Source organism: Dermacentor albipictus, chromosome 3, assembly GCF_038994185.2.
Source record: "Dermacentor albipictus isolate Rhodes 1998 colony chromosome 3, USDA_Dalb.pri_finalv2, whole genome shotgun sequence".
NCBI classification, from domain to species: Eukaryota; Metazoa; Arthropoda; class Arachnida; order Ixodida; family Ixodidae; genus Dermacentor; species Dermacentor albipictus.
In genome coordinates, this window is record NC_091823.1 from 154,623,572 (window position 1) to 154,635,996 (window position 12,425).

The 12,425-nt window shown below is 43.7% G+C and overlaps 1 protein-coding gene across 1 annotated transcript in view; it reads left to right on the forward strand.

The window, feature by feature from the left end:
• LOC135920581 (uncharacterized) overlaps window positions 1–12,425 on the forward strand; it is a 124,696-nt gene that overhangs the window by 64,798 nt on the left and 47,473 nt on the right. Inside the window, exons 5-6 of the mRNA XM_070536524.1 lie at window positions 5,254–5,357; window positions 9,780–9,982. Coding sequence (XP_070392625.1) covers window positions 5,254–5,357; window positions 9,780–9,982 — 307 coding nt within the window. The remainder of the gene's footprint in view (window positions 1–5,253; window positions 5,358–9,779; window positions 9,983–12,425) is intronic.

Here is a 12,425-nt window from a genome sequence, read left to right on the forward strand (position 1 = left end):
CTAGAGACTGTGCGCACTGACCGGCTGTAGCCTTATTACGATCCGCTCACCTCTTCCTAGATCGCCAGGATGGCTACTCTTCAATTCCGGGGTTGATTGTGACGAAGAAGATCGGCAGGCTAAAAAGCCCCGTTGCCATCGCGTGGCTCCTACCCAGTTTGTTCACTGGCTGCGCCCAAGCTGCTGCTGCCGCATTGGTCGCTGCTTCTCTACGACCCGAATAAACCCCCTTTACACTATTATTAAATTGCGACAACGATGGGAGGAATGCTGCAAGGCATTTAAACTACAACAAAATACAATACAGAAATGCTTGGGGGGCGAAGTAGTACTGTCAAAAAAGCAAGTTATTATCTTAGCATAAGTAGTGGATGAATTGTGACTGGCTTCACGTATCGAGCGTTTCCTTCCAGCAGGTGTTCAAATAGCCTGCCTTATGATGGATGCAACTCTTATTTTGTATAAAAATTGAAGTGTGATGAGTTGTTTCATTTGTTCCTTGCCAGTTTTCTATGAACAAGAGCAGCAGCATTGCAGTAGTGAGCTTGGATATGTGGCGTTTACATTACAAAAGAGCTGTGCAAGAGAATAATTCTTAGTGATCGATGCAAATATACATCAAAAAAGCTCGTGAACATTATGCAAGAAATGTCGTATAAAACAGTGGAAAGCCCGTTACCTGAAACGATGTGTTATCTGCAGCTAAAATGTCGACACGCGTACTTGTTTACCCTCATCGCAAGGACCGCATTTCACTCACTAAAAGCCTTTAATGTTATTACACAGCGCATGACGCACCTGCAAGAACTGGAACCTACTCGTATATTATCGTTGATTCTAGCTGTTGTCGACGTTCTCTCCGAACCTGCTGTAATCAGATTGCGTCCGAAACGAGAATATTGTTGTACGTTTCGGAAGACATGCTGGAACCTTCGATGAGTCATGTATATATAGCTGACGCACATGACCCGTAGGTGTGATGTCGTGATCGATGACTGTGCAGGATGCCAGAGTTGTGCTTTAGTGTTACTTGCTTTTCTGTGGGCAAGTTCGCCTAGTAATGAGCGCTAACAGTTGTGCCATTGTTTCTTCATTTCCTCCTCCCTACAACGTAGCAATACATTGGAATATCTTTCATTATGGAAAGTCCAGCGCGGTGATTAGTCAGCACCTTTTAATGCGAAATAAATATGTGTTCCTTGAGGTCGAAACTGCAGCGTTTTCCGCAACCAGCGGTAATAAACATCAACATCACTGACCTCATCACCGCCTTGTATGATGTCTGTAGTAACACACAATGAAAGAAAAGTTGAGTACTGTGGCTAAATGACGGAGTAAAGTGAATAAAGGTGAAGCAAAGTGAATGAAAGGGAAAATAAGTGGATTGGGGTTGAATAAAGTGAATTAGGGTGCAGTAATCTTGGCACAAATTAGAGCGAGAGGGCTTAAGGTAGCTTAAAGTGTAATAAAGCTCATACAAATTTGTGAAAAGTGGATAAAAGTGGAGTATGGTGCAATGGTGCATTCATGTAGATTGACCTGGACAAGGGTGAAGTCTTCATCATCATCATCATCAGCCTGGTTATGCCCACTGCAGGGCAAAGGCCTCTCCCATACTTCTCCAACTACTCCGGTCATGTACTAATTGTGACCATGTCGTCTCTGCAAACTTCTTAATCATGTCCGCCCACCTAACTTTCTGCCGCCCTCTGCTATGCTTCCCTTCCCTTGGAATCCATTCCGTAACTCTTAATGATCATCGGCTATCTTCCCTCCTCATTACGTGTCCTGCCCATGCCGAATTCTTTTTCTCGATTTCAACTAAGATATCATTAACTCGCGTTTGTTCCCTCACCCAATCTGCTCTTTTCTTATCCCTTAACGTTACACCCATCATTCTTCTTTCCATAGCTCGTTGCGTCGTCCTCAATTTAAGTAGAACCCTTTTCGTAAGCCTCCAGGTTTCTGCCCCGTACGTGAGTACTGGTAAGACACAGCTGTTATGAACTTTTCTCTTGAGGGATAAGGACAATTCCTAGTTTTTTCTTCAATGCTTATAGGCTGCCTCCATTCCTGAGAGCATGTTCAATTCTATCCTTATGTCTGCCGTCATACGCTTGTTGATTAACTTCGAAAATTTTGCCAGTTCTGTTCTAGCTGTAGGGTTAGAGGCTTTCATACATTGGCATGTCTTGATCAGATCTTTCATCTAATGCGATCGCTCACTGGTATATTGTCTATCAGAGTTACCACCGACTTCTATTGCACACTCCTTAATGATGCCTATCTTGTACTGGATATAGGGGCGTAGACCAGTACGACCTCTTATTAAGTTTCACACCCAGACCTACCACCTTTTCGTTAATGCTATAGAATTGCTGTATAATACCAGCTATATTCTTAATAATTAGGAATCCGGCTCCAAGTTCTTGCCTCTCCTCCAAGCCCCGGTACCACAGGACGCGCCCACTTATTATATGTTTTATTTGTCCTCCTAACTTCACTGAGACATATTACATCCCATTTACTGCCCTCTAATTCCTCCAATAGCACTGGTAGACTCGCCTCACTAGGTGATGTTCTATCGTTAAACGTTGACAGGTTCAGATTCCGATGAGCGCCTGTTCCAACCCAGGTATTGTTAGCCCCCTCTGCTACGTCACAGGTCTGACCACCGCCGTCGTCAGTGGCTTCGTAGCTGCTGGGAATTGAGCGCCGAGGTTTGTTTGTTGTATTCACATAAGAGGTTGTGGCCAAGTAGTGCGCCAGGGTGGCTAATCCTGCTCTGGTGAGGGAGTGCGTTACCAGTTCTGGTCATCGGACTCAGGCCGAACTCCAGGCCTGTTTATTCAATTTTATCAACACGAGTTTTTTTTTTTAATCCGGTGGAAAATTGCGCGGCACCGGAATTCGAACCACGGTCCTCTTGCACGCGAGGCCGACGCTCTACCTCTACATCACCGCTTCACCGGTGTGTTCTTACAGCTGTGGTGATTTCTTTCACCTGTGGTGTTTTCTTAGAAATGAAAAATAAAGCAATTAGGCGACTTTTTCAGCTGAAATATGTCGGTGCTCAAATTACTTCGGATTTTAATTGGAACATGCACATTGAATATATTTGTGGTTCAGCTACACGCAAACTGGGCGTTTTAAGGCAAAAATTGAGAGATTCCACGCCTGAAACAAAGCTGATGGCTTATAGAACAATAGCAACTAAAAGCTTAAAGTATGCTAGCATAATCTGGGATCCATGCAGTCAAAATCAAGTTGATGGTTCGGAACGCATCTAATGATTAGCAGCCAGGTTTATTTACTCATGTTACCACAGTACTCAGTCAGTGACCTCATTACTCCACAGTGCTAACCTCCAAAACCTCTCTACACATAGACAGATCGCACATTTGAAATTTTTGTGCCGGCAGTATAGTAAAACAACGAACTTATGCCCTATTTTGCATTTGCGCCCTGCGGGACGATTGTCACCTTGTATAATTTATCCTTATGCTATGCTGCCCTATGCTACAACGGTAAACATGTTCAAGTTTTCTTTTCTGCCACGTAATATTTGCGAATGAAATAAACTCAATTCTGCTACGTTTCTGGGCTGCCAATCACATGAAGCTGTTCAGCAACGTTTAGAGCTGCTCTATATATGGTATTTTATAATGTATTCCCCACTCCAGTAACAGCCCGCTTGGGCGCACAGTACTTTAATAGAAATATGAGAAAAAAGGAATTGTAAGAGTTATAATTTGTATGTCTACCTGTGGCACCATATACCTTTAACTAATGTGCTTAAGGACTTGTTAAATTATGTTCCAGGCTTTGTTTCCCTTTTCAAGCGAAGCTTGTATTGCTCACAAATGGCGTTGCAGTGGTCAGGCAAAAATCCAGCTGCTCCCGGAACAGGCCATCTGCGGACAAGGGCGGTTTGATGAGTTGCCAGCTACGCCGGCACAGGAGCGTGACTCATTAGCAAAGATTCCTCAACCAATCAGAGTCACTTCGCTTCCACCGGGGAGGGAAAAGGCAGGAAACGCCCGCTTGGCTTCGATTCCGTTCATTGTCGGAAAATGAATTGGACGGCCACGCGTTGTGCATTCTCCGGAGGAACTGGCAACGTTCGACGAGCGGCGGTGAGAACCTGCCCATGAAAGCGCTCGCAGTCAGCGCGCCTATCCAGCCGTTAAGGCCTAAATAACGTCCGACGTAGCGTGAATGCACACATTGCATCAGGTTGGAGAGAATGGGAGCGCCTACAGTTCGACCGTAGTTCGACGCACAGACACCGCCAATGCAACCGGACGCAACCAACGTGCTCCGACGCGCCCGACGTCTAACGACGCTCGCATGCGTGGCGATGACGTTGGAATATAAACGCGCCTTTAGAGCGGCCCGAGCCCAGGCAATCCAACAGGAACGAGAAGATTCCGAGCTGAGAGAGCGAGAGGTCGAAGTGATCGGCTCCGTTGTCTGTACGTTACTTAACCATGACGAAGGTCACGTGCACGCAGGACAATCTTCGCTTATCTCTATTTTTTGGTAGGGGGAGGGGTTGTAATTTTTTTTTCAATTTCCCTTGGTGAAGTTTCTCTCTCTGGCGACTTGAAGCCGAGAGAAGAAATAGACCACAAAATGAGCACATATAGGAAACATTACAGCACTGTATGGCACGTTCTGCGCTTACCCAAGCTTTTACCAGAGATGGGAGCCTTACTGAAAAAAAGATCCTGTCAGGCGTGAAATAAATAGCTACGCATGAATGCCACTTGCGTCACCTTCTCTTCTGTGGCACTCAAAGAAAAGGAACTAAAGCACCTCAATTATTTAACGACAATTTCCTTAAAGAAATGTTTTACCGCTTTCTACGACATAAGTGGTACGTCTGGTCAGTTTTTGCTTCGCAGTATCTGCGGATTACCGCCCATATACGTCGATGTATATATGCAGGGTGTATATATACAGGGTGTTTCGAGCCAAAGATAAAAAATATGCAAATGCCACGTAACTTGACCAAACGGAGAAACTGTTGTTTGCCGTCATTTGCGACATACAGATTATTTCGTCATTTGCCCCTAAATAGATCATGAGTCATCATTACTCATAAATTGGTCATAATCAGAAGGCAGCTACCGCGCATGGCACTGGCATCCCCATCCTTTTTATCCGTTGAGCAATACACTAGCCACTGTACGATTGTACGCAGTGGTGCTCAACTGAAGAGGAGCTTGGTGGCGTGTCGCATTTTTGCAGGAGAACTCCGCTACCAAGCAGAAGACGGTGATTGTACGCACATCATCACTGAAGAGAAGTATACAGACAAAGTCAAGGCAGCAGTCTCAAATATGAATATGAAAGTAAGTTTTCCCGTGTTGCCACTTCTTTCAACAAATGCATTAATTCCTGCGTACGGTCGAACTAAATAAAACCGTCACACTACAGTTCAGTTTAGCAGCACCAGGCTTCCCGAGAATATTAGCGGTTTCACCTCTCGTGCGACTTAAAATTACTACATGAAGCTCTCGCTTATTTTACTAATTCACATATAGAAAATTGTTTTCAGTAGGGCAGCATCATAAGTTTTCTACAACAATTGGCTTAGGTAAAAACTCGCCGCAGATGTCAAAATAAATTTTATGGTAATTCACAATTGCAGTCATTGTCTTCTACACTCGCGAGCAAGTCTGCGGACTCGAAAAATCAGGAAAGTCACTTTCCTTTCTAGCCAAATAGGCATGGAAGCGAAAATCGTGTGCTCGCGCATGCATGCTCTTCTTCAACGAATGCATGAAGAAAATCACAGGTTGCACAGGTGTGCTACAAGAAATTTAAATTTAGAATGGCCCTGGTCTCTCGATGTTTACTATCGACTTTACATCCCCGTTGAAGTAACCTGGAATCATCATTAGGATCAGCTTTCATATACTCTGCTATGATGTTCTAATGAACTCGGCCTTTGTCATAAAAGACCGTCATCTTAGATGGTTAACAGCGCGCACAGACGGCGACAAAGAGAAGAACACCATGATACAGGCCTGGAAGTTTTTGTGGCACAACTGATTCGCTGTCTCCATCGACTGCATCTATTTCTCTTGAGACCCATTATGTCACCTTGGCAGGCAACCATTCACTTGTTCCTCATTTAAATGCATAGGTGATAAACATTCTCAAGGAGACTGTGTAAGATATGGTGGCATCATTGGCAGAGGAGAGTGCCTGGATAATGTGGTGAAAGCCTAGTGTTTTACTTGTTTTTTATATGGTTTTATAGAGGCTCCAGAAGTTACGTTCTGCGGCGTTTTAGTCGTAATAATCCCTCCAATCGTTCGTGTTCTTCTGGTTCAATTTTCAGGCGTGCATAGGTGCACTCTTGATTACTCACGCAGCATGTGATGGGCTTATTTTGATATGTGCTATCGGGATATGTTTTATGTGCGCTCGGGGGAAAGAGCTCTTGGTCGAAGTATGTGTTTCCCTGGTAATGCAGGTCTATTTTATTATTTACCCTGTTGAATAGATTTCTGCCCATGAGTGTTTATTATACGCAAATTGATGCACTTCGCGAGCAAATGTAGTGACTTTCTGAATAGCGAAATCTATTTAGCAGTTCTTGAAAGACAGATGACAATTATACAGAGCGTGCAAACATGAAGATATTCTAGGAGCTCCTTGAATAATATTGATGTTCCTCGAAAGCACGCCTTCATCGGGAGCTACTTCCACCATTCCTATGGCAGAAATAAAATTATTACGCTCTTTCATCTTCGTGCATTACGAAAGCGAGAGTGCAGACGAAGTGCTTTCGGAATGGCACATGGGTTTGTTGTACATTTTGATGGGAGAGTTGTTGTGCGATTCCCTTGCTGCGGCATTTTAGGCTCGAGTAAATGGTACATATTGTGGTATGGCTTACGAACAGGGGTGTATATTTTAGGCACATTTCAGTTATGTATATTTCTAGTTCAGCAATGTTTATTTTTAGTTTGTGTAATGTGCGGGTGCAAAATCTGAGGCGTCAAAGCTTTTGCAGTAGTTTCGAAAGGTCGTGAAATAACATGCTGAAAAGTGCAGAGGAAAGAACCCTTGTGTCCATTCAACTCTGATGCCTAAGGTGAAGCAGGGTGCTATAACGTAAAACTAATCCAAATTTTTCTATTCCAATTCAGGAATCAGCACTCCACGATTGGTTGAAAACCTTTTTGGAGCACCTCCACTTCACCTGTCTGTCACGCGACGTCACCAAAACCACCATAGCCTAACATCTGATAAGACGTGCACTCACTGATAATGCATAATTTGGCCGAACGAAAGAAGAATAGTTATATCTGAGTAGACGGCTTTTCGCCATTAGCCATCGGCCATTGGTCAACAGTTTTCGGGCTCCACTCACTTCACCTGCCTGTCACGCGACGTCACAAAACTGCAAGACCTCACCGGGTCATAGTGACGTGTACGCGTTAGAGATACATCAATATGCCGATCAAAACTGAATGTTTTTCTCAATAGCCGCAGGCCCCGTTCAGAAAGCAATAAAAGATGGCTGCTGCCGATCGCTCAGGCACTAGCTACTCGCACTTGCCGGAGAGCATGGGATTACTTGTGTGTAATAAAACATTTTGCGTGCCAGTGTAACGTTTTCGAGCACTTTAGGCACGTTTACGGCCTTGTTCTGCCAACTCTTCTTTGCTGAGGATCCGTTTGAGCATCATTCTTGAGCTTCCGTTGCATGCTGCCGCGAGTGTCAACGAGCCACCGCAAGCTATCTAATGGAAAGCGGACCAATCCCCGACGCCCCACCACCCTCTTTATACGGTTATCCATGTTCAGTGCAGTGGCTCGGAGCCATCGAATCCCTCTCCACTTGAGTGTGCTCCTTGCCTCTTGTAAGGCAATTAGATAAGTCAAGGCGCTCAGTGTAGGCAATGTTATTCGTTTTGCAAGCAAACAAAAGTGACCTACTATGAACGAGGAGAGCGTTTGATTGGTCTGTTGAGACAACTCTCCAGGTGACCGTCCGATACTTGCGTCGGCAGTTACGCAAATATAACGCCAAAAGATTGGAATAAAAACACATTGTAATAGGTTTACGTTATAGGGCCCCTAGTGTTGCCATGCCTTTCGTTGTTATCGTATCTTCGAATACAGACATGCAGCATAAAAGCCACATGGATAAATGGACACAGCGCCATGTCTGCGTGTTCATCTGCGCGTTATTGTATTTGTAGGTATGTGATAAACTTGTATAGAGGTCCGATTCAGGGTTCTAGGGATCGGTGTTCGTCTCTTCATATTACGGTGTGTTCAGCCGGGAAGGGGGGGGGGGGTGCTGAACGGAGCTGGTTGTTGTGTATTGACTACAATTGAACAGCGTAAAAAACGGGATATATAATGAACACGACAAACACAGCGCTGACCTGGTTGTCAGTCAGCGCTGTGTCTATCGCCTACGCTATGAGTACCAGCTGTTGAGCTGCTCGATTTATTTCACCAGCATGCCTAGCATTTAAGAATGAGTGTAGGCACCTCCACGAGTGACACCCGCCGTGTGTATATATATGCACAGTTATCACGCAATGCTTCATGTGAGGTGTTAAAAAATGATTTTTGAAGCTTCCCTCGAAAATGCGCCGTGCTACAAATTGGATTTACGTGTTCCTTGAGGCGGAGTGAGGCATCCTGCGCAGACATGTGATGTCTAAGGAACGCGCAACCAGGCTAAAGCTCGCGTATGTTTTCTGGGTGTCATTCGAACTGGTCATACAAGGACTTTTTTTTCCATAGTTTTCTGACGAAGAATTCTAGAAAAAAAAGAATTGAAAATTGGTTTTGGGGTTTTGGACTATACTGATTTACATATTGAATTGACGATGGTACGTTTCCTTGTTTGAAGTACGTGGTTTAATGTACATGGTACATTGACATGGTCGTTGTTTATTTTCTCTATGGTAATCTGTTGATATTCCTTGAGATCACTTTTCACGTAAGCGTTTGTTGTACCTTCGTGATCTGAAACTACGCTGCATTTGAAGATGTTTAGTACAGTTTTGAATACCCGCATGCTAGTGAATACTCGATCTATCGAGACTGTTTGTCTTGAGAAGGATACTAGGTAGCTGAGGTGCAGGTATTATCAACAACAGCAGTATAAGTAAGCTGATGCTCTGTTAGGTCCATCTTGAAATTAATTTTGTTATAGTGGAATGAAGTCTTTCGTGTACGCAAAGTGAACGTGCAGGAAACGTAGAATTTACCTGGTTGAAGGAGTTAGCAGATGGCTGTTGAAATTGCCACGGGGTTTAGCCGGTATGAGCAGGCAGTTGTTATGTGTGCACTTGTGGCGTCTTCGTTCAACGGTCTAACATTCATTTCTATTGTTAGCTTACAGCTTGACCTATTTATATATAGGAACATGCTAGCTCTCTTTGTCTCCCTGGCTTCCGAGACGGGCATATCTCAAGAAATTGATTTTTTTGCGCATTACTTTGATGAGTGCTAGTGCGTATGTTTTATTCCTCTTTGGTTATAGGCACTACTGGTAAACATGCGCCACGTCTTTCTTCAGAGGGTGACCTATCCACCTATGCTTTAGGTTATCTTCCTTACCTAGCAATCCATAAGTCAGGTGGAATCCATAGGTGCATCAGGCGGCATCCCATAGCTGCGCTGTACAGGTAGCGCTGAGTTATATCTATGGCGTCTAGCCATCTGCTGTAAGTGCAGGTAATATTGGATTTCATTTTAGGTGTGATAATTCATGCTCGACTTATCTCCACTCGTAGGCCCTCGTCTGCATGGGACGTGCAGCCGGCTTCGTGTCAGCTTGCGAGTTTTCGAAGCTGGACGAGCAACAGTTCCGCGAGTGCCCCATTGCCGATCCTCGGAGCACTGTGCTCGCTGTGTGCTACACTTCTGGAACCACGGGGATGCCGAAGGGTGCGGAAATCACGCACTACAACTATGTCGCCTGCTTCTACACGACGAGGTGAGGCATATGTTCATATTTACAGAAGACTAAGTAATAAGCTGAAGAAGGCTGCAGCTAATAAAGAAGACCCCAGCAGATTCATTTCTTAACACGTAGCGCAGCATAGGGTAAAATGGAAAGGGGCAAAAGCGTGCTCGATTCATGCGAAGAGATGTACGAAAACCACTACCAGCCCATTTTCGTACAAGAGAGCTGTGATGGTAGAAGTAATTATGTTGAATAAACACCTCTTCTCTTCGATTGAATTTACTACGGACCTTCGATCACGTCGAATGGGCAGACTGAGCTTTAGCCCAGATGGTTCATTCCACGAATAAATAATAAATACGAAGAAAAATAAATAAAGAATGCCCATAAAAATATAAAGCTGCAGGACTTTAAGGGTGTATTCACATTGCTAACAAGCAACATTCTGTTTGTTTAGAAGGTGAACGAAAATTTGAGCGGAGTTCTGAAATCTTAACAACCCACTTGGCGATAGCACGGCCGCTGAGTGCCCATGCAAGCTGCACTCACGAAAATTGCGAAAGCAGACTTACCATAATCTGGTAACCACGACATTAGTTATCGCGGACACCATTGTTGACTGTATAATTTGAAATCAATGACGTGTCACACATTTTATTTGTTCACATGAAATCACCGTCATTGTCAACGTTGTGTACGCTAGAGTAACTGCGACTGTTCAGAGAGCCCAGTCATCCGCAATCGCTTGCCATTAGGCGCCGCGGTGGATCAGAGGCTGTGACGTTTCGCGTATACATTCCAGCATTGGCGGCTCCATTGTGATTGGTGCGAAATTGAAAAAAAAAAACGCCGGTGTCCTGTGCATTTCGCGCACGTTAAACATCCTCTGGTGGTCAGAATTATTGCGGAGTCTGCCACTACTTCGTGCCACATAATAAAATTGTACTTTTGGCACGTAAAATCACACATTTCAATTCATTCCGCTGGCTAATAAGATAACGACAAAATTATTTGGGTAGCATAATTACAACATAGTTGCTAAAGACGTTCGTCTCCTGTAAGCGCCATCCTAATGGAGTGCTCTCGAAATAAGTTTGGACTATATGGCCACAGCTGTCTAGCTTGATGAAATGTGACGCATCCTTATCTCTGTGATTAGTGTTTATGGAGACTGTTGGAACTGGAGAAGCATCAGGATATTGCATAGGTAGTTGCAGAATTTCACTAATGGTAAGCACAGTATATTTTAGAGCTGCCAGAGTTTTAGGCATTGGGAGAACAATTCGGTTTTGCTAACTTCTTCCAAATAATACTCTTGAATAGGCGTACATTCTGTGAACTATAGTTAGTCTTGAAGGTGGCTTAAGCTCTTATGAGAAGGTTGCATGCTGTGTATACTGTAAATGCCTCAAGATATGCATAAGGAGTATGAAGTGCGTTTATGGTCTTCGTAAAAATTTCTTCTCAAACCTCCTTAAAGAAAGGAATTGGTTTGAGATCATGGGGGAAATAAACAGTGGTAATTTTGCGCCAGTATTTTGGGTTGATGCGAGTTAGCGCGTTTATTCATACAATAATAAAATGCTTAGATATTCAGCGATCACTTTATTTGTCGGAGTATACTCAAGAATGACATTTTTCAACTGTACAAATCCTATCTTTTTGTACTTCTGTTTTGCGGCGAGAAATAGGTCCACCGGATTAAAAAAAAAGCTTTGTGCACGTTAGGCTTCAGTTCCTTTTTGGCACTGCTACATATTTGTAGAACAATATGGGCCACTCTCCCCTTCTTCAAATCCGCATTTAGGCTTTTCATTTTTCTTACCGGGTACAAACTATACTTTCTCGCCACCGTGGTGTTGGCTGTGTGAGATAAATGTTTGTCAACGTTGCCAAGAAAAACAGCTGTTACCCTGACGAACACGCGTCGCCTTTGAGGGATGTTTGCTCCAAAGTGAGGTTGACCTTGTTTGGTAACTTCTGAACTAATATCTCTAGTCTTTTCATGTCAGAAGTGCAACTGACAAAGTGTTGAGCAGCAGCACGATGATGTCCACAAGGTTCATAGAACTACTATACTATACTATGTAGCGTTTTGTTAAATGCCACACATTTAACATGACCGGTATCCATGTTGAAATTATTACTAGTGCTGACTGTTGTGCGTGTTGGTAATCCATACCCCAGGAAGAATGGCGCAAGCGAAGCAGAGACGAGATAGAAAACGTGAACGAACGCAGACAAGCAACAAGATTGCTAGTCTGCGCTCATCTGTGTTTTATATCTCGTCCCTGTTCGTTTGACCCATTCTTACCTGAGAAATTATTTTGATTTCTTTGATTGTTGTCTGGATTAGTAAGTATTCTGCTTAGGCTTAATTCATTAGAAATATATTCCTTTGCCATTCGTTGCACTTTGTTTATAGCGCTTGCAAAATTAAACTATAACATGAAAGCACGCAATAATTCTCACA